General features: G+C 37.6%; 6 protein-coding genes and 1 pseudogene across 12 annotated transcripts; 5 read left to right on the top strand and 2 right to left on the bottom strand.

Moving 5' to 3' along the window:
• Nucleotides 1-814: 814 nt before the first annotated feature.
• LOC104729196 (kinesin-like protein KIN-7F) lies at nt 815-6,635 on the top strand. Of its 4 annotated transcripts, none has more exons than XM_010448109.3 (15): nt 815-1,220; nt 1,632-1,714; nt 2,563-2,824; nt 3,030-3,119; nt 3,209-3,309; nt 3,402-3,515; nt 3,600-3,681; nt 3,833-3,900; nt 3,984-4,049; nt 4,153-4,277; nt 4,364-4,703; nt 4,806-4,904; nt 4,983-5,615; nt 5,687-5,967; nt 6,070-6,635. In XM_010448109.3, exons 3-15 carry the CDS (start codon nt 2,638-2,640, stop codon nt 6,395-6,397), a joined length of 2,514 nt encoding a protein of 837 aa, XP_010446411.1. In that variant the 5' UTR covers nt 815-1,220; nt 1,632-1,714; nt 2,563-2,637; the 3' UTR covers nt 6,398-6,635. The 4 variants fall into 4 exon arrangements, with proteins under 4 accessions (XP_010446411.1, XP_087334889.1, XP_087334890.1 ...); XM_087478763.1 differs by having other exon boundaries at nt 973-1,220; nt 1,620-1,714; XM_087478764.1 differs by having other exon boundaries at nt 1,069-1,239.
• Nucleotides 6,636-6,950: 315 nt separating this feature from the next.
• LOC104729195 (F-box/kelch-repeat protein At4g38940-like) lies at nt 6,951-8,558 on the bottom strand. Of its 2 annotated transcripts, XM_087478766.1 has the most exons (2): nt 7,624-8,451; nt 6,951-7,342 (listed from the first exon to the last, which is right to left on the bottom strand). In XM_087478766.1, the coding sequence occupies exons 1-2, from the start codon at nt 8,303-8,305 to the stop codon at nt 7,245-7,247; spliced, it is 780 nt and encodes a 259-aa protein (XP_087334892.1). In that variant the 5' UTR covers nt 8,306-8,451; the 3' UTR covers nt 6,951-7,244. The 2 variants fall into 2 exon arrangements, with proteins under 2 accessions (XP_087334892.1, XP_010446406.1); XM_010448104.3 differs by having other exon boundaries at nt 6,951-8,558.
• Nucleotides 8,559-8,951: 393 nt separating this feature from the next.
• LOC104729194 (V-type proton ATPase subunit c1) lies at nt 8,952-10,926 on the bottom strand. The gene is made up of 3 exons (XM_010448103.3): nt 10,491-10,926; nt 9,658-9,943; nt 8,952-9,434 (listed from the first exon to the last, which is right to left on the bottom strand). Exons 1-3 carry the CDS (start codon nt 10,564-10,566, stop codon nt 9,302-9,304), a joined length of 495 nt encoding a protein of 164 aa, XP_010446405.1. The 5' UTR covers nt 10,567-10,926; the 3' UTR covers nt 8,952-9,301.
• Nucleotides 10,927-12,857: 1,931 nt separating this feature from the next.
• On the top strand, nt 12,858-13,856 carry LOC104729192 (uncharacterized). The gene has a single exon (XM_019233855.2). It carries the CDS (start codon nt 12,942-12,944, stop codon nt 13,473-13,475), a length of 534 nt encoding a protein of 177 aa, XP_019089400.1. The 5' UTR covers nt 12,858-12,941; the 3' UTR covers nt 13,476-13,856.
• Nucleotides 13,857-16,711: 2,855 nt separating this feature from the next.
• LOC104729191 (bZIP transcription factor 29) lies at nt 16,712-19,815 on the top strand. Of its 2 annotated transcripts, none has more exons than XM_087478761.1 (5): nt 16,712-17,191; nt 17,434-18,693; nt 18,763-18,895; nt 18,983-19,067; nt 19,285-19,815. In XM_087478761.1, the coding sequence occupies exons 2-5, from the start codon at nt 17,465-17,467 to the stop codon at nt 19,497-19,499; spliced, it is 1,662 nt and encodes a 553-aa protein (XP_087334887.1). In that variant the 5' UTR covers nt 16,712-17,191; nt 17,434-17,464; the 3' UTR covers nt 19,500-19,815. The 2 variants fall into 2 exon arrangements, with proteins under 2 accessions (XP_087334887.1, XP_087334888.1); XM_087478762.1 differs by having other exon boundaries at nt 17,153-17,338.
• A 121-nt stretch (nt 19,816-19,936) lies between these two features.
• On the top strand, nt 19,937-23,364 carry LOC104729190 (tRNA-dihydrouridine(47) synthase [NAD(P)(+)]-like). Its single transcript, XM_087478760.1, has 10 exons — nt 19,937-20,358; nt 20,508-20,618; nt 20,763-20,990; nt 21,141-21,378; nt 21,558-21,823; nt 21,923-22,195; nt 22,315-22,596; nt 22,684-22,804; nt 22,900-23,069; nt 23,149-23,364. The coding sequence occupies exons 1-10, from the start codon at nt 20,083-20,085 to the stop codon at nt 23,245-23,247; spliced, it is 2,064 nt and encodes a 687-aa protein (XP_087334886.1). The 5' UTR covers nt 19,937-20,082; the 3' UTR covers nt 23,248-23,364.
• A 910-nt stretch (nt 23,365-24,274) lies between these two features.
• On the top strand, nt 24,275-25,691 carry LOC104733072 (putative F-box protein At4g38870 pseudogene; annotated as a pseudogene). Its single transcript, XR_015574753.1, has one exon. The product of XR_015574753.1 is annotated as a putative F-box protein At4g38870 pseudogene (transcript).
• The last annotated feature ends 52 nt before the right edge of the window (nt 25,692-25,743 follow it).

Raw genomic sequence — 25,743 nt, 5'->3', positions numbered from 1 at the left:
GCCACAAGAGGAAATTAAAAAGAAAAGGAAAAGGACAAAAAGGTGGGTGGGCCAAATGTCACCAGCCGTTTAAAAAAAATTGGTGGTCGAGAAGTAGTTGAAAGCCAACTCTCAAAAACTCTACTAGTGGCCTTGGTTTAAAGTTAGTTTTTTGCCCATCCATATTTCACATTTTCATTTAACTAAAAGATCTTCTATCACATTTGTGTTAGATTTTTTTCCCCCCAAAGTTTTATTTTTCTCTCCATAAACATTTACTTAGCAGAAATATTATGACACTTGGTATCTGTAAAATTTTTGACGCTATACATATTCTTTAAACACGACGAATTAAAATTTTCATATGTTAAACAAATCCAAAAAATAAAATACTTCAAAAAAATCGACATTAATAGTATTTATTATACAAGTTGCGCACTATTCTATTGCAAATGGAGATTACCGAATGGATCTCTTAATGTAAGTCTTAGGCAAACAAACACATATTTTAACATGGCGTACACATTTCATTTCAGAGTATGTTTTTTTTTTTTTTGTTAAAAGGTTTCATTTCAGAGTATGTTGTAGCTTACGTTACTCTAGAATCAAGAATCTCAATGTAGTATTTAACCTACCTTAGGTATCATTAATAACATAAAACAGAAAATATTTAGTGTATCATTATTCATTAATAAAACACACAGCGTGCAAATTTCAAGAGAACAAAAATATTTGATGTGAAGAAGAAAATAGAAGAGAACAAAACCAAAAAAAAAACTTAAGGTAAGAATTACTAAGAATCAAGAGATGAATAATGTTGATTTGCCTTGTACAGTACATGGAACATGGTGACGGTAGCAGCAGCAGCAGGTGTGGATATTATTGCTAATTGTTGGGCTTCTACTTGTAAATAATAACATCTGGGCCGAGGATAAGGCCTGTCACGATTGGGCTCCAGACAGAATATAAAGTGAAGTAGAGTAGGAGGTCCATGTGACGGTTGTTCTTACTAAAAATAAAAGATTCAGGGGTAAAATGGTCATTATACAGATTTGTCAACTCCCCCTAGACGGAGGAGAGAGAGAGAGAGAGAGAAAGAGAGAAACCGGCGAAGCAAATCTATCTTTGGGGGACCAAATCATCAATCAATGCCGAGCAGAGTCGAGTGAGTGGTCGACCCTTGACAGCAATAAAGAAGCAGACGACGAAAAATACAAACTAACTAGTTAGCAGGAGTGAGCGTAAGAAGAACAATCCTTTGTAGTGTTTTCTCTATCTATCTTTCCCTCTTTTTTTTTTTGGTTTTGGTTTTCCGGGTACCACTGTCACGGTGTCTCCAATTTTGTCATTGTGCTTTCAATTCCCTACATTGTTTAGGGTCGCAACTCCCTTCTCCTTCGCATTGTTGTTGTTGTTTATACTTTTGAGAATTTCGCTAATAAAGCCTGAAATCAGATTTTTCCAGTCTCTTTTCTTAGTATACTATTTCTTCTTGGATTACTATTACTTTCCTTTTTCAAATTCTGTTTTTTTGTTTTTGGGTCTTTTTCTTGGTGTGTAGTTTGAAATAGTTAACAAGACAATTGTTGAAATACAGTTTAAGAATCTGTGTGTTGATTGATTGATTCTGAATTCTGTAGTGTATGTTGCAGATCAGAGCTTCCGGGTGCGAGGGAGAGAGACAAAACAATGTTCTTGGAAACACATTGCCTTGAGGAAGAAGACAACTCTCTAGGTAAGTAATATACCTCTCTTTGCATGTTTCCTTTTGTTTATTTGACATGTATACGCACTTTATATTCTTACGATTTTTTTGTTAATGATGTTTTAAAATGTTCGGTTGATGCAATTGAAAAGTTTCAATGCGCTTTGACTAGTAAACTTGAAGCTCCTTTTAGTTTACCTTAAAAACACGCAATTGTGACTGACCTTGTCTCCCTCTCTCTCTCCATTGATGTATACAAAAACTTAATGTTATTTTAATCCAAGTCACACTTTTCAAATCTTTAGAATATGTTAAACTTCTTTTTTCCTCTTACACTTATATATGCCTTTCAGACAGAGAAATGTGGTCTGTGGGACCATTGCATTACCTCTTATTTGATTAAACAATGTTTTAGATTGGTAAAACGTGACTTAGTCTTCAAGCTTAGTGGGTGACCATTACAGATAAAGTCGGTAATCTTTGTTTTTTTTTGGCCTCTTCAGTTGAGGTAGATCACCTTCTAAGTAAACTGTCTTGAACAAAACCTAATATTATAAATAATAACAAAAAGTCTTCTATTATTTTTTTTGTTGTGTTTGGTTCATTGAAATGTATAAAGTGTTCTCTTTCGGCAGAACATAACAGCTTGTCTTTTTCTACGCATGTTTCATGTTTTAATCTCTTAGCTTTGGTTTGGTGAGATCAGATTTTCTTGAGTTTGCCATTTATTTGTGTGTAGTGTTAGTTGGAAAATAAGTCTCCTTCTGTTTTTTTTTTTCTCAATAGTATTCTGCTTTTGAAGTTCTTTCAGTAGTTTTGAAATTATATTCTGCAATATATATCCAAGGACTCCAATCTTAGAGGAACAACTGTTTCAGGAAAACAAAAGGTTTCACTGAAATCAAACCAATGTTGAGCTATTGGTAGCACTTGCTAAAGAAGAGCAGAAAGAGATGGAGAAGACACAGATGCCTGTTGCCCGAGAAGAGAAGATACTGGTTCTGGTGAGATTGAGGCCTCTTAACGAGAAGGAGATTGCAGCTAATGAAGCTGCGGATTGGGAATGCATCAATGATACCACCATATTGTACAGAAACACGTTGCGCGAAGGCTCAAACTTTCCTTCTGCATATTCATTTGGTAAGAAGAGCAATAGTGCTTTAACCTCTGTCTTACTTGAACTCCAAACTAATAGCTTACCTCCTGAGTCTGAAATCCATAATGAGATATAAGGACTTAATTCATACCTGGCTTTGACCTTTACTTTTTATTTGAAAAGATCTCACTGTTCATCCGTACGTTGACTCTGATTCCCATTTCCTGATTGATGTTTTTTTGGTGACAGATAGAGTCTACCGAGGTGAATGTCCCACCAGACAAGTATACGAGGATGGAACTAAGGAAATCGCTCTGTCGGTTGTCAAAGGAATCAATTGTAAGTTATCCTTTCCCGTTGTTTTGCTGATGCTCGCATTGATGAAGAAACGATATGCTAAGTTCTTGAATGACTGTAATGATTGACAGGTAGTATTTTTGCATATGGCCAGACGAGTAGCGGCAAGACATACACCATGTCTGGTATTACTGAGTTTGCTGTGGCTGACATATTTGACTATATATTTCAGGTACAGACCTCACTACATCAGATTTTTTTTTCCAACGTTAATGCTGGTTTGTATTTTTCTTATGCACTACTAATTGGATCTGGACGCTGCAGCATGAAGAGAGGGCGTTTGCTGTGAAATTTTCAGCTATAGAGATCTACAATGAGGCCATACGAGATCTGCTTAGCTCGGATGGTACATCACTGAGGCTACGAGACGATCCTGAGGTAAATGAATGTCATTTTCGCTACCGAGGGAGCCTTTAGTTTGTAAAGTTTTCTGACTCTCCTTGCTCTAATTTTTCTTATTAGAAAGGGACCGTTGTTGATAAAGCCACAGAGGAAACTCTGCGAGACTGGAACCATCTGAAGGAGCTTCTATCTATTTGTGAAGGTAACACTCAAAAGTCGAAACTCACTTTTCCATTACTATGAAGTAGCCAATGATAGTAATGATGTTTTGCAAATGGTCTGAAAATCAGATTGTTCTTCAGAAAATGTTGTCTGAAGAAATGAGACTTACATATTTTTTTTCACTTTTGCAGCACAGCGCAAGATTGGTGAAACCTCATTGAATGAGCGAAGTTCTAGATCTCATCAAATTATTAGACTGGTTAAAATTCTATCTATCACTGGATTTAACATACAAATTCTCTCGCTCTTAGCTTGGCCCTTGATTGTCTCCTTAATCTTTAGACAGTTGAAAGCTCTGCTCGTGAGTTCTTAGGCAAAGAAAACTCTACAACCCTCATGGCGAGTGTGGTATGCTCTCATCTACAAAGCTAAACAACCCTTCTTTATGTTGGATCTTGAGGCTTTTGTTTCTCTAATAACCGTGTCCATGTTCATCTCCCTTTATGTGCAGAATTTCATCGATCTAGCAGGAAGTGAGCGTGCATCACAGGCGATGTCAGCTGGTACAAGACTCAAGGAAGGCTGCCATATCAATCGAAGTCTGCTGACTCTTGGAACAGTGATCCGTAAACTTAGGTGTGTGAACAGTACATCCTTTGAAGTACATGCTTTAGTAGTTATATTTTATTTAATAGAACCACGCGTTTTTACACTTGTTCTAGTAAGGGAAAACAAGGGCACATCAACTTTAGAGACTCCAAGCTAACACGAATTTTACAACCATGCCTGGGAGGGAATGCAAGAACCGCCATCATATGCACTCTCAGCCCAGCGAGGAGTCATGTAGAGCTAACGAGGAACACTCTCTTGTTTGCGTGCTGTGCAAAGGAAGTTACCACAAAGGCGCGGATCAATGTTGTTATGTCAGACAAGGCTCTGCTGAAGCAACTACAGCGTGAGCTTGCGAGGCTCGAGACCGAACTGAGAAACCCTGCCTCCTCACCTGCCTCAAACTGTGATTGTGCGATGACGGTGAGGAAGAAGGATCTTCAGATACAAAAGGTTTGTGCTTTCATAAGTATCATTTTCAGGTTTGGTATGACATTGACTTGTTTTTGTAACTGTGGGGTGAAGTAATGCTGATTAAGAGTTCGTGTTATGCAGATGGAAAAGCAGATCACAGAGTTGAGAAAACAGAGGGATCTTGCTCAATCCCGGCTTGAAGATTTCATGAGAATGGTTGAACACAATGTGGCGTCAAAGGTATTGCCGATTCTTCCCAATTATCTATTGCTGCCAGTATTACTAAACGGCTTGCTTATGTTTTTGCTCTGTCGTAAGCCTGGAACTCCACTTTTCGGCAACCACACAGACAAGTGGGAGGATGGTTCAGTATCAGAGACATCAGGCGTGGTTGATTCAGACATAAGGAGTTACATATCAGATGGGATGTCGACACCCCTGTCAATATCAAGAGCTTATGTTCATTCTCACTCTGACGACGAGGATCTAGATGAAGAGTTGCCTAGGCGTTCTGAAGATCGATCAGAAGAATATTGCAGAGAAGTTCAATGCATTGAGACTGAGGAATCAGTCACTGTCTATAATAACAACATAGACGAGAGAGCAGAACCTGAAAACGTTTTAGGCCGTGGTGAGGATGCCAATGGTGAAACGAGTGTAGGCCATAACGTCAGGGTGAGAAGCTGGAACCGCACTGAGACCGTTCCAGGCATGAGCTCTCCGCCTGAAAACCTCGGGACAAACTTCCTCGGAAGACCAGAGAGTCACAAGATTGCGTTTCCTGATTTAGACTTCGGTTCTAGTGTGTCGAGGAATGATTCTATGTCTTCTTGCGCGAGCGATTCCACTGGTGCTCAGAGCATCAGAACGCCGTTGGGAGAAGAGGGAGGTATCACTACCATCCGGACGTTCGTTGAAGGGCTCAAGGAAATGGCTAAGCGTCAAGGCGAGGTAAGTTCAAAATCATATATACTGATCGATTCTTCTTACTTTACAATTCATTTTCAAGTTTTGTTTATCAGGTCTTGAATGCTGAGGATTCTGGTAAAATTGGGAGAGACATTGGTCTGGAATCCATGGACAGAGAATTTGAGAGACAGCGGCAAGAGATTCTGGAACTATGGCAAACCTGTAACATCTCTTTGGTGCATAGAACATACTTTTACTTGCTCTTCAAAGGAGATGAGGCGGATTCAATCTACATGGGAGTAGAGCTAAGAAGACTTTTGTTTATGAAAGATAGCTTCTCTCAGGGAAACCAAGCATTGGAGGAAGGAGGAGAAACCTTAACACTGGCCTCCAGGTTAGATTTTTTATTGGTGTTTGTATATAGCGTTTGGCATTTGTGGTTGCAGTTTTGTTTAAGTCCTACCCTTTTTTTTTGTGGCGTTTGGTTTTGGTAAAGCCGGAAAGCGCTTCACAGGGAGAGAAAGATGCTGAGCAAGCTTTTGGGGAAAAGGTTTTCAGCAGAAGAGAGGAAAAGAATCTATCACAAGTTTGGGATTGCGGTTAACTCAAAACGAAGGCGGTTACAACTTGTGAACGAGCTCTGGAGCAATCCCAAAGACATGACTCAGGTTGTAGAAAGTGCAGATGTTGTAGCGAAGCTTGTGAGGTTCGCTGAGCAAGGCAGAGCCATGAAGGAGATGTTTGGTCTGACCTTTACACCTCCTTCGTTCTTGACAACTCGGAGATCACATAGCTGGAGAAAAAGCATGCCTACACTTTTCTAACTTCTGCTTCGCCAATGACACTATGCTTTTGAGTTTCTTGTAGCAGAAGCCATCTTTTGTACATCTTCTTGGTTTCTTTGCGTTTTCTTTGTTTGTCTTTCGAATTTGAAACATACAATGTTGTAATTCTGGTCTGTTTACCCGTAAAAAATTGTCATAGATCTTAAATTTAATATAAAAATAACTTGTAAAGTGTAAACACATTCTCAAATGGTAACATAATAAACAAATTCTCATATAGGTCTTGCTTTCTTTAAAGGGATATCAGAGACAAAGATTTGTTGCATATGTCATAAGATTTGTCAGCAAAGACGTTTTCATCTCTTCTATTTTATTGGTTGATAATGTTTACTTTCATCATTTAACCTACGTTACAAAAATCAACATTAGATGAAGATAAATGAGGCGTATAGGATCCCAAACAGTTTCTACAAGACATGGCGGAACTTTTCTTTTCCTAATCCACAAATAAAGAAGCTGTTTCGATAGCAATGCGTTTGAAAAGTGAAATGCCAAATATGAGCTAGCAATCTAGTATACTTGCAAAGTGTCGTTGTTACTCCAACCTTTTATGCTAGATCCTTCTGTCAAGTTAATTTCAGAATCACTACAAAAGAACAGAAGAAGCAGCAGGGGACTCAATTCACAAATGTAAGATTGCCCCCACCAAACACAACATCACACCATACAGAAGGAGGCTATGAAGCACATTCATAAGCTAATAGCCACACAAGTACTAACAGGGCGCAAAAAGTTTATTTCAGATTGATCACAAGATCAGAGCACAACAGTTACACATTCCATAACATGAAAATTCCCACCAAGCACAACATTACACCATTCAACTTTACCCCAAATCTCTCCACCATCTCGTCTTTCCACAGCGATCTCCGCACACCAAATCTCTGTTTTCTCCGCACGCCAAATCTCTGCTTTCTCTGTTTTCTGTAAAAAGAGAACCAATTTACCACCGTTGTAACTCGCAGTTTTCGACCACTTACAACCCCGAGGCAACACTCCTTCAAAACCTCTCACCACTCCCCAAGAGCTCTGCTTTGGATCATAAACTCTCAAACAATTCTTAATCACATCATAGTAATACAACACATCATCAATCACACACGCACTCGACCACTCCTTAGAATGCAAAGCCACGTCTTTATCACAAACATCTTCATTGGGATCGTAAACAAAGCTATTGTAACAAGTCCTCATATAAATCTTACCTCCTATAGCCACACTACTGAACCATCTCTTCCCTTGCTCCCAATCTGGTCTCGAGTTAAGAGACCACGTTTCAGCATCTGTATCGAACACCATAATGCTTCTCGAAGGCGATTTCAGAGGAGAAAGCGTATCTGAACCACCAATTATATAAATCTTCCGATCAATAAGCTCCGTGACGGAAATAGCAACGGCTTTAGGCATGTCAGTGAGAGACTGAGCCGTGTGAGTTCTACAATCGATAAGCGAAACGCTCGATGTGATCTTCCAATCGCAAAATCCACCCATCACAAAGATGTTAGGACCAAGACCTACATAGCTTCCATGGAGTGGCATGGGAGGGAGAGAAGGGATATGTACCAAACGATGATCGCCGCCGGAGAGTGTTTCTTCTCCTCCTCCGTTAGGTTTCCGGCAAAGAGTAAACCAGTGGATATCTGAGGTTTGATCTTTGGAGATTGCGACATAGAGGCATTGTTCTATGAATCCGAGGGAGGAGCGTCTTGTGTAAAGCTCCGGAGACGAGACGAGGGATCGGAAACGCTTTGAGACTTGGGAGAGAGTTGGGTAATAGCATCTCGGGACACGGGCTACGATATCGACGATGATTTCTTCAGGGAGAAGCGAAATTAGACACGGCGGCTCCGGCGGTTGCTTCTTCGGTGACCTAATTTGGGAAGACATTTCCAGATTTTAATTGTTATTTGACCCAACCGGCGAAGGCAGACTAAAAACCCTAAAATTTGTAACGGCTTTAAGGGGAATTGAGAACGTACGATACGATGATCGGATTTTGACTTTTTATATTTATGATGAAAAGCACACAAATGAGAGAGAGAGAGAGAGAGAGTAATTCAGAAAAGAGAGACGGTTAGAAAATTTCAAAGAGAGCTTTTTTCAAAACCAGTCAAAGACGACGGTTCGGTTCATTTCGTTATAAAAACAACACACATTTGGCTTCTCTACTAACTAAACAGCGCAGCGTTTTTGTAAGTTTTACAAACAAGCATTCTTCTGCCTCGGATTTAAGTGAAGCTAAAACTTGTAAGAAGCTAAACTAGTAAGCTTCATTCAGTTCGGACCGTGTGTTCACGTCTATCTTTTAGACACTGTATGTAGTACATTGCATATCGCTGCTCCATGTCCCTGTTCTGGATTGAAATATAATATATGGTCTTCGACAAACCTTTTCAACAACTCAACCGATTTTGTTGTACTGATGTTCTTTTGATTAATTCACTTCAACTGTTTATTTCTATCCACGAGTAATTTGCAAGTAAAAAAAACATGTTAATGACATAGAGTAACAAAAAAAATAGACTCAGAAAAATTTCATAAACAAGATAAAATCGAGTTTTCTGGTAATTTATTTGAAAATGACAAAAGATATAAATAGAGGGCGTCTCCCACAGTTATCTTACTGGGAACATAAGAATCCGTCACGGTCTCATTACAAACATAACATAATGGTGAAAAACGAACAACACTTTTGATGATGTGTGGTTTTTGTTTCGAGCAAGCACGTTCTTCAGAGAAAAAAACATGCTCTACAGGGAGCAAAACCATTGTGTCTCTCTACTAACCTGACAAATAATATAAGAAAGATCCCGACTCCATGAACAGACCGGGGAAAAGGGAAAGAAAGAATCATGCTTGAGTTCAAGAACCGGCATTCTCTTCTCATTCGGCTCTGGACTGACCAGCTCGGGAGGACAAAATGATCCCCACGATAAGACCGTATAGAGCCAGAGCTTCAGCGAAAATGAGGATAAGAATCATACCAACGAAAAGCTTTGGCTGTTGAGCATTGGCCCTGTCATCAACCAACAAAGTTGCTTATCAGACGGATATATGAAGGAACAGACACTCACACACACATACTTAAAGATGCTAGACATATCAAATACGCCATTGGCCTAGAACATAGTGACGAAACTGAATTTGTGACACCAAACTCAAGTTATCCAGGTTCATAAGGAAATGCTTCTAAGAAATTGAGTCTTTTAGCAAATGAAGAAAGACAAGGAGGATCATACCTGACACCAGCATCACCAACAATACCAATGGCCATTCCAGCAGAAAGACCAGCAAGCCCACAAGCAAGACCAGAAGAGAGATGTGCATATCCGTCGAAGAGGTAGTAAGATTTAGCCTTGGGGTTAATCCCGGTACTGATGATAACAGCAATAATCAAACCGTAGATACCCAACACTCCAGCCATAACAACAGGGACAATAGACTTCATCACCAACTCGGGCCTCATGACACCCATAGATGCCACACCGACACCACTCTTTGCTGTACCATATGCAGCTCCCATGCCTAGTTAAACACAGTAAACTCCACCACATCAGACAAATCACACACAAAGATACACACTCTTTAAGATCGATCACTATGCTTTAGACTAGTAAATCAGCATCCCTTGGATCTGAACAAGTATTATCTAACTGACCAGGATGAAAGCAACTAAACCACTTTGATGGTAAATAAGTAAAAAATTTCCTTCACCAATTAATCACAAAGCCTGATAGATCCTCAGATAATCAACAACAATACAGATCTAGCAATGACTCTAGGAATCTGATCTGCTGATGATAAAACTAGAATTTTCTAAAAGGAGAGACGTATATAGTTCAGTGAGTAGTATCGCTGCTAAGCCAAATCAAACCCAGGGGGGAAAATAAGGTCGTATTTCAGAGCAATTACATATAAGAAATATAATCAGGAACAAAGCAGATCGGTGAATTATTCAGGGCCGATCTAAAGCGCAAAAGCAACTTTGAGAAATCAATAAACACAAACGAAATCAGCGAATGATTCAGAGCGGGAGAAAAAGATAAGAGAGAGTAAGGAGGAATGAAATTACAGGAGAAGACGAGGGCAGCAGCAGCGCCAAGGAAGCCGAAGAAAGGAGCGGTCTCATCGCCACTAAAGGTAGACATCTCAGGCGATTCTGGATCTTAAGATCTTCGTTCGTTCGACGATGGAATCTGATCTCTCTCAGAAACTCAGATCTCTCTCCGTTGAATTTTAGCTAAAAGGATCAGAGTTTTTCCGTAAGGCTAATCTGATTTGATTGATATATATTACAACAACGAAGCAGCGCACACGTCGGGATCTCAATCCGGGTTTTACCCGTATTCGACCCATTTTATTATTTGGGCCAACATTCGGCCCACTCTAAAGACATGTCTTTCATAAGACGAAAATAACCTTGTTATTTGTTTCTTGCATATTGCAATTACAACAAGGGTATATTAGTCAAATGCATGATGAGTATCTCTCATTAGAACCCCATATACTAGAGCATTAGCATTATGTAGCATAAACATTAAGGTGCATAATCTGTACGCTCTGATTAGTATAACACATTTAGTTGATTGGTATAATATCGGAGTATTAGATATTTTATTTATATTTAATATATGATATTAATTAAAAAATATAATTTAAATGTGTTTTATTAAAAAAATTAATTATCACTCATTGTTATATATTTTTTTAAAAAATTATATTTTACATTTAATAAATTTTAGAAATTGTTATATATATAAAAATATACATTGATAATTTCAACAATTGTTAAACTTACGGAAACAAAAGCACGACACAATAAACTCAACAATGGTTACATCTTTTATTTTTCACACTCAACTATGCTTACCCCATATATATAAAGGTGTAATCTATTTTTTAAAATTGATAAACAAACCTTTTGCTGAATGCGCGAGAGAAAGAGTGACTCTTAGCACAAACCAAACCAAGTCCCTGAAATATATCAAACCCAAAAAAATAAGTCTCATAACTAATTCATTGCTTAGCACATATATATATAAAGGTGTAATCTATCTTTTTAATTGATAACGAACCTGTGTTTGCCCATTAATGAATGCGCGAGAGAAAAAGTGCCTCTTAGCACAAACCAAACCAAGCCCCTGAAATATATCAAACCCAAAAAAATCAGTCTCATAACTAATTCATTGCTTAGCACATATATATATAAAGGTGTAATCTATCTTTTTAATTGATAACGAACCTGTGTTTGCCCATTAATGAATGCGCGAGAGAAAAAGTGACTCTTAGTACAAACCAAACCAAGCCCCTGAAATATATCAAACCCAAAAAAATCAAGGCTCATAAGTAATTCATTGCTTAGCACATATATATATAAAGGTGTAATCTATCTTTTTAATTGATAACGAACCTGTGTTTGCCCATTAATGAATGCACGAGAGAAAAAGTGACTCTTAGCACAAACCAAACCAAGCACAAACCAAACCAAGCCCCTGAAATATATCAAACCCAAAAAAATCAAGTCTCATAAGTAATTCATTGCTTAGCACATATATATATATTTTCGTCACTACTGTTTTTATTTATAGTATAAGGCCGAAGAAACAGGCCAAACTGCCAAAGAGACAGGCCAAAAGTACAGAGCCTACAAACAAAGCAAAATTACAAGCCTACAAACAAGCCAGAGAATCAAATAAGCATAAAAGCCCTAACTCTGAAAGGCCTAAGCCCAAATAGAAAATCAAACTAAAATAAAACAATGTAACACATTAATTAAAAATAATTAATATATATTATAATTTATTATAAAAGTTTATATCTATATTTACAATTTAAATTTCAATAACTTTTTGAAATATATATAATATAACACATTAAACTAAAATAAAACAATAATATATATTATAAACGTTATATCCATATTAATATTTTAATGTATTAAATAAATAATTATATAATAGTTTCTCATATATATTATCTTATAACAAATAAATTTATCTTTTATAAAATTATTTTTTATACTAGAGTTAAATGCCTGGGAAATGCTTCAAAATGAGAATCTACAAAAATAGAGTACTATTGGGCTAGGCACGGTACAAACCGCCACATGACTATCAAGTAGCCTAAATTTATGGGCCGGTCAGTAGCCACTATACGGTATATCAAGTATTGCTCTCTCTCTTCATCATCGCTTTTGCCTTTTGTCAGTTTTAGTTTCAACAATTAGGATCAAAGTTCGAATGAGACAATGAAGCTAGGCAGGGTCGTTATTGTGTTTTATTGTACATAGCTCCCTTAATGCAAATGTTTAGTAGTACTGTTTTGACTTGGTTCGATGTTTCTTGTAATTAATAAATATAGTTGAATTACAATTTTGAAAATCAAAACCTCAACAATTATATAGCAAAATCTTAACAACTTTAACAAAGAAATAGGGAAAACAAATATATTAGTAGTAAACAAAAAGCTTGAACGACTTTACTCACATCTCTTCAACAGTTTCACTCAAAAGGAAAGAAAGGACATGGACCAAAAGCCAAAGAAGACCGCCACAAGTCCACCAAAGCGGTGGCTCGAACGCATCACAACATTCTTTGATGTTCCTAACCCGAGAATTGCTAGAATTCTATTTATAAGCAGTTTTGCAACTTTCTTCTCGGGGATTGCTTTTGCTTTTGAATGGACATTTCACGGCAAGAACCATAGGGGATTCCAATGGATCATCTACTACGCCTTGTCCCTGATCATTCTACCTATTATCATCTGGGTCGGTCTCGGTATCACCATGATTGTTACGTCAAGACCCCACGGGTCTACGCAAGTTGCTAGCTTAGCAGTTGAAGAAGAAGAGTGTGTCAACAACAACAGTTCTGCCGGGAAGAGTGGAAATGAAGAAACTATAGAAAACAATTGTGAGAGGTTGGCGATTGTTGTTGATGATATGGATCGAGAAAAGTGCAACGGAAAGGTACTTGAGAATAAGACCTCAACCGCAAAGCTAAAACGCACAGTTTCATTCCCATTGCATAGTCAAGTGCGATCATGTCGGACTAGGTGAGTCTTCTCTCCGATTCGCAGCCATCAATCCATCTTCCAAAAGTTAAAAAAAATGATGTTCTTATTAGTTATCCGCCGCATCTATTAGCTGATTGTTGTGTCATGTTTCGTTTGAATAATAATAACAATAATAATGCAGTACTAAATTGTTACACCGGTCTGAGGGAGTGAGGAAAAAATATTTAATGTGAAAATTCGATTCTCGTTCGATAGATAACAACCGGACCGGACCGCTCTCTTAAATCACAGATTCGCCACGTGTCAACGGTGGTGAGTGAGTCCACCAAATGCAAATAATGAGGGATAATATAACTGGGTCCCACATGTGTACCCATCTAACGGATGTACAAGAAACCACGTGGGTTCGATCGGCGGAGTTGTCGCCAAGTTTGGTTTTGTTTTCTGTTTGAAGAAGATAAGCTATAAACTTGTAGGGTCCGCCTGCCTCGACCTATACTATACGTAATTACGTATACTACATTTATATTTCTTTTTCTTTTTTTTTTTTTTAAAAACCTACAAATTTAATTTTTTCTTGTGCGACTACTTCAAAGTTTTCGGATTTTTCTTGTGGTTAATTTGTTGTTAAAATTTAATTAACCAACCACTTCTTTTTTCTTCAATTTTTTATTTTAAAAAAGGTTGTTTAACTTATTCAAATAGAAGTAATTATATTAGATGAACTGAATCTCCTTATTCAAGGATTTTTGTTATCCTGAAAGCAAAAAAAGAAATGTTTAATTTCACCAAAAGAGTATATTTTTATATTCGTTTTATTGGAAAAAGGGTAATATTCCAAACTTTTTTTTATTTTGTTAAAAAAATATTCCAAACTTTGGATGCATGTAAGCATGTGCGACCAATTTGATGGTTATGTACGATGTATCATTTGCATTTGCCAAGAATTATAAATTAGGATACACATACCAAACAAATATGTGTTTAAGGGCTTTTCTCATAAAATATACATATTATAATTACGTGAAGAAATCAATAATCTAATTTTACAGTGCATGCATAACACTGTTTGTGATATTAGTTCTGTAAAAGAAAAAGATTGTAGAAAAAGAAAAAATATATACATTATTCGCCGAAAAAGAACACTGCCCCCACTGTAATAGTAATCCGATAAATATGTTTGGCTCACATCTAGATGGGTGGATCATTTTCACTGCATATACAAACTGTACATTGTCATTGGTTTCATTTTCAAAACGTGCAACCTAGTTTCGATTAATATATACACTACTCCATAGATAGACGTTGTTCGGTTTCTGTTAATTAATTGTAACACGACCATTTTATTAAATATGACTACGACTTAATCCACGTGATTTACACCCTTAATTACGACTTTCAGTTATCCATTTCACACGCAGATTTATGCCTCTCTTTTTGTGAAAATAAATGCTTTTAATTATCTTGAATATTTTATGTCAAATCTAGTAATATTATATACTCCTAGTTCTTATTTGAAATTGAATCAACTTTAGATCGAATCGTAGGAATTTCATTCAAAATTATTATAATAGTGTTAAATTTCGTCTACAATAAACAAAAACTACATTTAATTATATTTAAAAAAAATCAGCTAATATCTCGACGTGGTAAAAAATTCATTCCTGGATCAATATACTACTATATATGAAATAAATATGTGAATTTTTTTATAGATATTATTAAATTTTAATGATTTGTTTTGTTCATCATAAATCGGTAATTCAACTGACTTAACTCAAAATAAACTGGGTTTTAAAAAATTTCGAACCATATTTAAATTCGAACATTAATCGCTAAGAAAATAAAATAATAACAATGATAGTATGTTCTGATCCTTGACTCCAAAATATAAATAGTGTTCGGCTCAAAACTTTTCGGGTTATGGCTTGTCTTATTTCATTATTGAGTTGTATATATATCCACGATAGTTCATGTTTAATTTTATAACTAATAAACATACAATGCCGAATAAAATATGATAAATCTTTAGAATCAAATAATGAGATGCAAGATATTTACGAGAAACATGGAGGGAGGTGGTTATAAGAGTCAATAATATTTGTTGTGTGGTGGGGCTCATGTAATTAAAGACAAATGAATAAATAATTATATTGATAGGTGCATGAAATTTAGATCTTAAAATTTTGTTACGAAGATTGTAAAATTAATCTAGTGGCTACCACCACCGTCAGACAATTTTTGGCATTTTTTGCAACAATTTTTTTGCTATATAGCCTCTATGTAGAATTGTTGATCACTAAATTTGTAAACAAAATAATGTGGTATCTAGATTGTAAATAAGTGAAGTTTTAAAAAGCTTTGAGATCTCTTTCTAATACTAGAAACAAAAATCCATCATAAAAAGGAACATTTAATCTACAAAACTACACATCTAACAATACTGGGAAACTTTATCGTTGGGATAAAAAAGTTTCTTTTGATATATTAGTTTCCTGATAAAGAGAATCAGAATAAATGCAATTAACACATATGATTAACAACGTGATTATATGTCGTCGTATGTACTTATACAAATTTAATAACGTTGCAGCATGAGATCAACACAGACGGATCTCTAAAATTCCTAAACAAAAACATTTTTTTTGGAATTTGAAGAAGAAGAGACTTGGTGTGAGTAGACAGAGAAATCGGGAACAAATCTTTTTCAATATGGCGGTCCATTACATCCCAATATTTTAACGGATCATATAAAAAGAAGGAAGATGTAGAAAATTAAAAAAACATATACAAAGAATAGCTTTTATATTTGTACACATGACATAACGAGGACAGAGTCTAGCAAAATAATGTCAAATGTGGTCGGGATACAAAATTGAATCCAAATCCATATTCCAAATCATCAAAAGAAAAGAAAGAAAAAAAAATCTTAAAAAGGATTTTAACTTCCATTTATTCATAAAAAATATCTAATTCACTAAAACTAAACAATACATTAATTAGGTTTAGATATGAATCCGAAAATAGCCGTGTATATGCAATGTAGTCAATCATGCGAAAATGAGGAATTTACAAAATACAATGTACTTGAAGAATGTTTAGGGTGCCGTGTATTAATTTTCAGTATATATGTTAAAGATTTACCATATCGAATATAAGTATATGTTAAATCCATATACGATACGCATTAGTCAAAAAAGGATTTTGAAATAAACGGCTACAAATAAGATAATTAATACTAGTAGTACTATACATATGATAAACTTTTTGGATAGAATTGCATTAAACAGAAAGTATTGGGGAGGGACTGTGGTTAATATTCACGCGTTTTGTTGGGTGTTTTTTTTTAGTATTCTTTCTCTCTCTCTTTCTCTTCCTTCTCATGAAATCCGTGTCTATTGTTTTTCTTTGTTAAGTTTTTTTTATTATAGAGTCTCTCTCTCTCTCTCTCTCGCTCGGCGCGTGTCAAAAAAGAAAAAAAAAAGTCGTTGTCTCTTTTTAAGTTTTTACTATTTTTCTCGAGAAACAAATAAAATTACAAAGGGAGAGAAAATCGCGGAGGAAAAAAGAAAGAGAAGAAAATGGCCGTCTGTGATTATTCTCTATAATTTCTAGAGAGAGAAGAGAGAAAAAGATTAGTCTCTTTTTATTTTATTTTTTGCTCTTGAAAGAAAAAGAAAAAAATAAAGAATAATAGTAGTAGTAAAATACGTTCTCGCCATTTGCGCCATTGATTAATTCAAGTGCGTTGAAGTAGAGGTAAACCACACCACTTGCTTCTTCTTCTTCTTCTTCTTCTTCTTCTTCTGCATTTCAAAACCTCTGATTTTGTTCTCTCTATGCAATCAAAAACTACTCTTTTGATGCAATTCAATTTTATTCTTCTTTCCATTGATGATAACTAAGGTTTTGTTTTTACACAAGAAAAGCTTTGATCTTTTAGGGTTTTCTGGAGTTGTGGTGATTCACTAAACTGCATTATTATTATATATCCGTGGCAGGTCCAAATTTCGATCTGATCTCCGGTGAGCAATGGGTGATACAGAGAAGTGTAGTAACACCACTGATCATATGATCCACAGACTTCACTCTTCTTTCGGTACCTCTTCTTCTTCCATTCCCAAACATGCTACTACTGCCCCCATTCATCATCAGCAGCAGAAACAGCTCGATTTAAACCCTAATCTCCTCCGCTCTTCTACTACTCCTCAATTCCCTCAATTCTCCAACTGTGCCAAACGAATCGGTGTTCCTCCCTCTCACCCTAACTTAATCCCACCACCGACTTCTCCTTTTTCTCAGATCCCTACCTCCCGACAAACCCCTTCTCTCCATTCTCACTCACGCTCATTGTCTCAGCCCAACTCTTTCTTCTCCTTCGATTCTTTGCCTCCTTTAAGCCCTTCTCCCTTCCGCGATTCTCTCTCCTCCTCCGCCGCAGCGCAACTACCAGATCACGATGTCTCCATGGAGGATCCTCCAGATTCCGCCGCCTTTTCTTCGCCCTTCACCAGGTGTAATAACTCCACCTCTTCCGTAAGAGCCGGTGAGAGTCTACCTCCAAGGAAGTCTCATAGACGCTCCAGCAGTGATATTCCCACCGGCTTTAATAATAACTCGCTGCCTCCAAGACCCTTGGAGAGGTCTTTCTCTGGTGGGGAATGTGCTGATTGGTCAAAGTCGGCTCCTTTCGTCAAGAAAGAGTCCAGCTGCGATAAGGAAGGCGTTGGAGACAGAGAAGCCATGGATGATCTCTTCTCTGCGTATATGAATCTTGAAAACATTGATGTGTTGAACTCCTCCGAAGCTGAGGATAGCAAGAACGGAGGAGGTACTAATAATAATGAGAATCGGGATGATATGGACAGCAGCAGGGCAAGCGGTACCAAGACTAATAATGGTAGTAGTGATACGGAAGGAGAGACCAGCAGCGTCAATGAGAGTGCTAATACAGGAGGAGTCAAGAGAAGAGCTGCCGGAGGAGATATTGCTCCTACCACCAGACATTACAGGAGTGTTTCTGTCGACAGCTGTTTCATGGACAAGTTTTCTTTTGGTGACGAATCACTCAAGCCGCCTCTTTCTCCCGGTACTATCTCACGGAAAGTTTCCCCTACCAATTCGGTTGATGGGAATTCCGGTGCTGCTGCTTTCAGCATTGAGTTTAAAAACGGTGAATTTACTGCTGCGGAGATGAAGAAGATCATGGCTAATGATAAACTAGCTGAGATGGCCATGTCTGATCCTAAGCGTGTCAAAAGGTATATATTGAATCTTTTCTTTACTTATGTTATTTGATCGGATGTTTATGCAATGATCCTCTTTTTCAGAATCTTGGCAAACCGTCAGTCAGCAGCACGGTCAAAGGAGAGGAAGATGCGGTACATAGTCGAATTGGAGCACAAAGTGCAGACTCTTCAGACCGAGGCTACTACATTGTCTGCTCAGCTCACGCTTTTGCAGGTGCATGGTCTACAATGTTGTAACTGCGCCTAAGATTTGTCTTTATCTTTTTGTTTCTAACGATGTTAGTTATACTGCATTATACAGAGAGATATGATTGGGCTGACAAATCAGAACAATGAGCTCAAGTTCCGTCTTCAAGCAATGGAGCAACAAGCGCGTCTTCGTGATGGTACGCATTTCTCCTCAAATTATATTTAAGTGGTTTACGATATTATTGACATGACTTTGCCCTCTCATCTCACTCATATGCATCTGAATCGGTACAAAATTGAAGAAAACTATACAACATGTTGTATTTGAACCTTAATGGAAAAATCTATGTTTTGTTGTAATATTTTTGCCCTGAATGAATGTAACAAAGAATGATCCCGCTTTTTCCATGGCAGCTCTGAACGAAGCACTGAATGGGGAAGTCCAGCGACTGAAACTGGCAATCGGTGAGACCAGCCACAACGAATCTGAGAGATCAAAGATGCAATCACTCAACGCTGAGATGTTCCAGCAACTCAACATCAGCCAGTTAAGACAGCAGCCACAACAGTCTCAGCAGAACCAGAATGGAACCATGGCGTTGGCAACAAAACCTGAATCTAATGAATAGAGCAGACAAGTTTGTTGCGGTGGTGGTTGGATCAAAAGGGTTGGAGTTTTTAGTTTTGAAGTTACATATCAAAATCAAACATTATATTTTTATTTATGTGCAGAGTCAGTTGAATTTTACATATATATATCACATAAGGCGTAAGTCCAAGAGATTTAATTTTACAGTATGTTATTTTAGAAAGAAAAAAATTCAATTTATAGTAGATATGTATGAAGCTGGTCATATATGTAATGGAGGTTCAAGAGTTTGAACTTGAGAGACAAAAGAGATTCCTCTCTGTTTGTTTTGTTTTATTTAGTTTGGTTTCTCTGTCTTCTTTGTTGTTTATTTATTTTCCTTTCTATCTGTCTTTTTTCTTTTTATTTGGAAATTGTAGCTAACAAGCTGGGCCTCGTATTTTTGGCCCATTAAAAAGCAACCCATGAACGTGTTCACTTTCACTTCCTTCCAAAACGCCGTTTGTGTCGTCGTTTTTCGTGTCTCTGTAAAAATATCTAAAACCCTAAACAACAACACTCTCCATCACTCGCTTCTTGTACCTTTAGAATCTTTCGGGCGACGACGGAGCTTGTCCTCCGCTATGTCGGATGCAGTAGCGGAGCTCGCGGCGGATACAAATGTTGGAGGAGATGCAAAGCCTGATTCTTCTCAATCGACGACGAAACAGTTCTCTGTGTATGAAGCGACTTCGGAAGAGCTTATAGAACGATCAATGGCTCCTATTAAGAAGGAGTTCCTGTGTCCTCCTCCAAGCCGTTCCCTGAAGCAAAACGACGCCGCCGAATTTAAGGCGCCTCAGTCTGGCTTGGTCCAGGAGAAGAAATCAAAACGACAGCTCAAACGGGAACGCCGCGAGGTATCTCATTCATCTCTTCTTTTACAAGTATACAGAGTGTAATGAGTAGATATGATAAGCATTACATAATCATGACACTTAAAGCTTTCAAGGTTATATTGGTTGAGCTTTGAATCTTATAACCGAACCTGGCATGGTCTTTCTTGCAGCAATCTACCATCAATCTCTGTCCGCAGGTTGCGAGAACAGAAGATGTTAATTCCTGTCAATATAAAGATAATTGCCGGTTTAATCATGATATTGAAGCTTTCAAGGCTCAGGTACTCACTTTTTCTGTTTACTGATGCTGATTTGGTTTGTCAAGTGGGTGGATTGAATGAACATGGTTTGATTTTGTGTGATTGAGCTTGGAGGATGATATTGAGAAAGAGATTAACTGACAATGTTTTTTCTTGAAACTGCAGAAACCAGAGGATATAGAGGGGCAATGCCCATTTGTGGCCTCTGAGATGAAGTGTGCATATGGTTTATCTTGTAGATTCTTAGGCACTCACAGAGATATTGCTGGTAATTCAGATGGGAAGGAAACTTCAGAGACGAACTTTTTTAACAAAGAGACACAGAGGCTTCTGTGGAAGAATAAGATGACTTTTGTCAACGCAGATGCGAAGCTCAAGTCCCTTGGTCTATTGGTATGTCGTACATAGTATTATTTCGTTTATTTTCATTATTGTTGTGTTTGTACAGTGTCTCTGGCATGTCATATACTGTAATTTCACTCATATATGACTCTTACCATGAGACCTGAGTGATTATTCTCTTTGTTTCATTACGATTTCTAGGGGCATGCCAAAAAAAGCAATGTTGCTGAAGAAAATAACGCAGAAAAAACTCAAAATGGTGCTCAAGCAACTAAAGTAGCGGTTGACTCAGCTGTCAGCTCTGAGCCTACATCAGAAATGATAGAAGATGTTGATATTCCTGGACCATTAGAAACTGAGGAAGTTCGTCCTATGAAAAAGGCAAAATCTGAGGACGAAGAGAAAGTTAAACCTGGAGATGTTGGTGGAGTTAATGATGGTTAGGCTCTCACTTCTCTACACCAAAATGCCAATTAACTTTTGCTGGATTGTCTTACATAGTTGCATAGTTTCAATACATATAATTATATAGCTACATATTTAAGAGAAAAAAAGTTGACATAAGAAGTGTGTGGACAAGAAAATATCCTAATGTCCCAGTAAACTGTATTGATACAGGCGTGAAAGTGGAAGAGGAAACAAAAAAGAATGGGTATTCTACTTCAAAAGGTGACGTAGAAGATGATGATAGCATCAAAATTGTTGAAACTGATGGTAGTCTAAAGTTGCAGCCTCGCGAAAAGAAAAAGCTTATTGATTTTAGGGATAAGTTGTACCTTGCACCCCTAACAACTGTGGGAAATCTTCCCTTCCGAAGACTTTGCAAAGTGTTGGGAGCAGATGTGACTTGTGGTGAGATGGCTATGTGCACAAATCTTTTGCAGGTTAGGCCAATAATTGTACCCTCAGCTATGCTGACAGAATAACTAAGCCTTGTTTTTTTTTTGTAACATTGTGAAAACCTGCAAAATATTTTATTGTAGGGCCAAGCTTCGGAATGGGCTCTGCTTAGACGGCATTCATCGGAAGATCTGTTCGGTGTTCAGATTTGCGGTTCTTTTCCTGACACAGTGTCACGCACAGTTGAACTTATAGACCGAGAATGCACCGTTGATTTCATAGACATCAACATGGGTTGCCCGATAGATATGGTTGTCAACAGAAGTGCTGGTTCAGCTCTTCTCAACAAACCATTACGAATGAAGAACATCGTGGAAGTTTCTTCTTCCATTGTTGAAACACCTATCACTATCAAGGTAACTGCCTAAGCAAATCTGAAATGATATTACGTTCCATATGAAACTATAACATTAGTGGATGTGAATGTGTTAGTATTATAACCATTTTTTACTTGTCCGGTCCTTTTTGGTGCCAGGTACGTACGGCATTCTTTGAGGGTAAGAATCGGATAGATTCATTAATTGCAGATATCGGAAATTGGGGAGCCACTGCAGTGACTATTCATGGGCGATCAAGACAGCAACGTTATAGCAAGTCTGCGGATTGGGACTATATATACCAGTGTACCAAAAACGCTTCCACTAACCTACAAGTTATAGGAAATGGAGATGTGTACTCTTATTTAGACTGGAACAAACACAAGTCTGACTGTCCTGAGTTGTCTAGCTGCATGATTGCTCGTGGAGCATTAATCAAGGTGTGTGTATGACCATATAGACATATAGTATCTGCTTATTCCTAGTAAATCATTCGATAGTCTCAATGGGCTTTTTGACTTGTGCAGCCTTGGATATTTACTGAAATCAAAGAGCAACGTCACTGGGACATTACCTCAGGTGAAAGACTTAACATCTTGAAGGACTTTGTACGCTTTGGTCTTCAACATTGGGGATCCGACAATAAAGGTAAAAAACACAAGGCCTGGAATTGAAATTACGTTATGTTGGTTTGTTCTTTCCCTTGTGGCTAAACACTGCCGTTATCTTAATTTTTCAAACAGGAGTTGAGACAACTAGGCATTTCTTGCTGGAGTGGCTAAGCTACACGTTTAGGTACATACCTGTCGGTTTGCTTGATGTAATCCCGCAGCAAATCAACTGGCGCCCGCCTTCTTACTTTGGCCGTGATGATCTTGAGACACTCATGATGTCTGAATCTGCCGGTGACTGGGTGCGTTAAATTCTTCTCCTTCAATTGTCTTCGTACTTAGGACTATCTGAGCTTAATATAATGTTATTACAACATGCAGGTGCGGATATCGGAATTGCTGCTTGGAAAGGTTCCGGAAGGCTTCACATTTGCCCCCAAGCACAAATCCAACGCTTATGATCGAGCTGAAAATGGCTAATTCGACCACATCGTCTGTAATGTCTGAAACTCTGAGAGACTTTATATTTGATTGTCCTAAATAAACACATTTTTTGAGTTTTTGACAGATTAGATAAAGCCAACTATTTGAGAGCAATGCACCATCTAATTTAAAACTATGCTTCTCAAAGCTTTTAAAAAGTAAATAGATAGGGAGAGGATCTGATTGTTAATTCAGGGAACGTTGACTTCGCTCTCGGCCTATATTGTGGTCATGGGATACTAGAAACGCGAGAGAATGGCAATTAGTATGCTTCTAAATCTCCTCGAGGCTCATCTTACTAGATAGATAGATATCAACTCTCTTGGCCATAGATTTGGCGATCAGGTGAAGAACAAGCTCGGTATCAGAAATTGTGATGAAGATCGAACCCTTCTCCTCGATTATATTCCGACAACCCCTCATTCTTCGTGAGGCTTGTCATCGTCGTCATCGCCGAGAAAACAGGGGAAAGTGGGCGTCTACATGAAACAGAGATACCTAGACTTTTGAAAACGTAGGGTTGAAGGGATCGGAGGGTTTGCAATAGAAGGGAAAATAGTATGTTGAGAAACACTTCCTAGGGTTTGTGGATAAAGTGTAAGGAAAAGAGACGAGATTTCTACAGATGCTTAGATCGAGATGTTTTGGGAGGCTTATTTAGAGAGTGAATAATATAAAGCAAACATTAGATCAAGTTGTGCTATAGTATATCTAAATAAATTGATAATTTGGTTCATATGTAAAGGATGTGAGAATAACAATAATAATAAATAAAAAATCAAAATTGGTTACATAAAAGTTTTTAACATAAGGTGTTTATGAAGATAATTTAAAAAATAAATTGGATAAATATTTGTTTTAAAAATAAAAATTTATATTTTCTTTGTAACAATTACCTATAAATTATTTTGAGTAACGAAATGGCTGGCGTTTTTGCCATCTCAACAAAAAGTTTATGAAATAAAAACGGCAAGACGTTTACTCATTAAATACTGCTTTAGGGTTTTTCACCTTAAACAATATTTTTTTTGGAAGGCCAAAGGCAAAGGTGGCTGCTGGAAGCATTTCTCATCGTTTACGTCTCTCTAGTCTACCATGGAGACACAGAGGAAGAAGCTTGCAAAGGTAAGCATAAACTCACTTCCGGATGATTTGATGATGGAGATACTCAAACGATTTCGACTTAAAACCCTAATCAGATTCCTCTCCGTATGTAAGCTCTGGGGTTCCATAATCCGCAGTCCCTATTTCATGAAAATATTCCTGAATGAGTCTTTGAAAAGGCCCAAAAGTCTCGTCTTCGTATTCAGAGCGGACTCTTTCTCTTTGCCTTTAACCTCTGCATCTGTTCACTTCAAAAGTACACGTGAAGTATCATCATCATCTTCATTTGCTTCTGCTTCTCCAGCCACTTATCATGTGACTTTTCCCGTCCGACAGCGCGCGACCGTTGCTCCTTCTGTCCACGGTTTGATTTGCTATGGACCACCTTCTAGCCTCGTGGTATATAATCCTTGCACTAGACGATCGGTTACCTTGCCCAGGGTCAGTGCAGGGAAGAGAGCCACAAACCAGTACTTAGGCTATGATCCCATCGACAGTGTTTATAAAGTGTTGTGCATCGTGAGAAGAATGCCTATGCTGAGAAACAGACGCGGTTTAGCTGAGGAGATAATGGTTTTGACATTGGAAAGTAATGGGAGTTCTGCTTGGAGGATGATTCAAGGCATTGTTCCTCCTCACTCTCCTTTAAGTGAGCAACTTTGCCTCAATGGTGTTTTGTATTATCAGGCTTTTACTGGCACAAAACTAAATGAGTGTGCAATCATGAGTTTTGATGTTAGGTCTGAAAAGATTGATCTTATCAAAGGACCTTGCAGCAAGTTTCGTAGCTTTTCAAAGTTGACAACCTACGAGGGGAAGCTGGCTGTTATCTTCTTTGAAAAGAAAATCAGTGGTATTATTGGTCTGTGGGTTCTAGAAGATGCCTCTAAGGAGGATTGGTCCAAGAAGACTTTTGCTTTGCCTAAATTAGTTGCCTCCAAAACAAACCCTATTTCTGATCATAGGTTTTGTGAGTTTCGCACCACCGACGCTGACACTGGTGAGATTATATTTACACCAACCTTACTGCATTCATCCGTACCTAGTGTTCTCTACTATGATCTGAAGAAAGAAAGTATGAGAACTTTTGAAGTAGAAGGAAGAAGAACAGAGCAGTATATACGTTGTCATTCAGACTCTGTCTCCTCTGCCCAGGTTGAGAATCTCATGTTTCTGTAAGATCAGTTTCCGTGGTATCATTCAGTTCCCCATCCCATTTGCCTTCAAACAGTTTGTAGTTGTGTTCTAACAACTGGTTTTCTTAGACAGTTTTACAATGATCTAATTTGTTTTTTTTAAGTTCATCAATCATACCGACCATCGTCTTAGGTTTTCAATTGCTTGTAATTTACAACATTACCATTGTGCTCCAACGTTTGTGATCCTTAC

The sequence above is a fragment of the Camelina sativa genome, chromosome 12, assembly GCF_030686135.1.
Source record: "Camelina sativa cultivar CO46 ecotype springtype chromosome 12, ASM3068613v1".
Taxonomy (NCBI): domain Eukaryota; kingdom Viridiplantae; phylum Streptophyta; class Magnoliopsida; order Brassicales; family Brassicaceae; genus Camelina; species Camelina sativa.
This window is presented reverse-complemented; position numbering and strand designations above follow the sequence as displayed.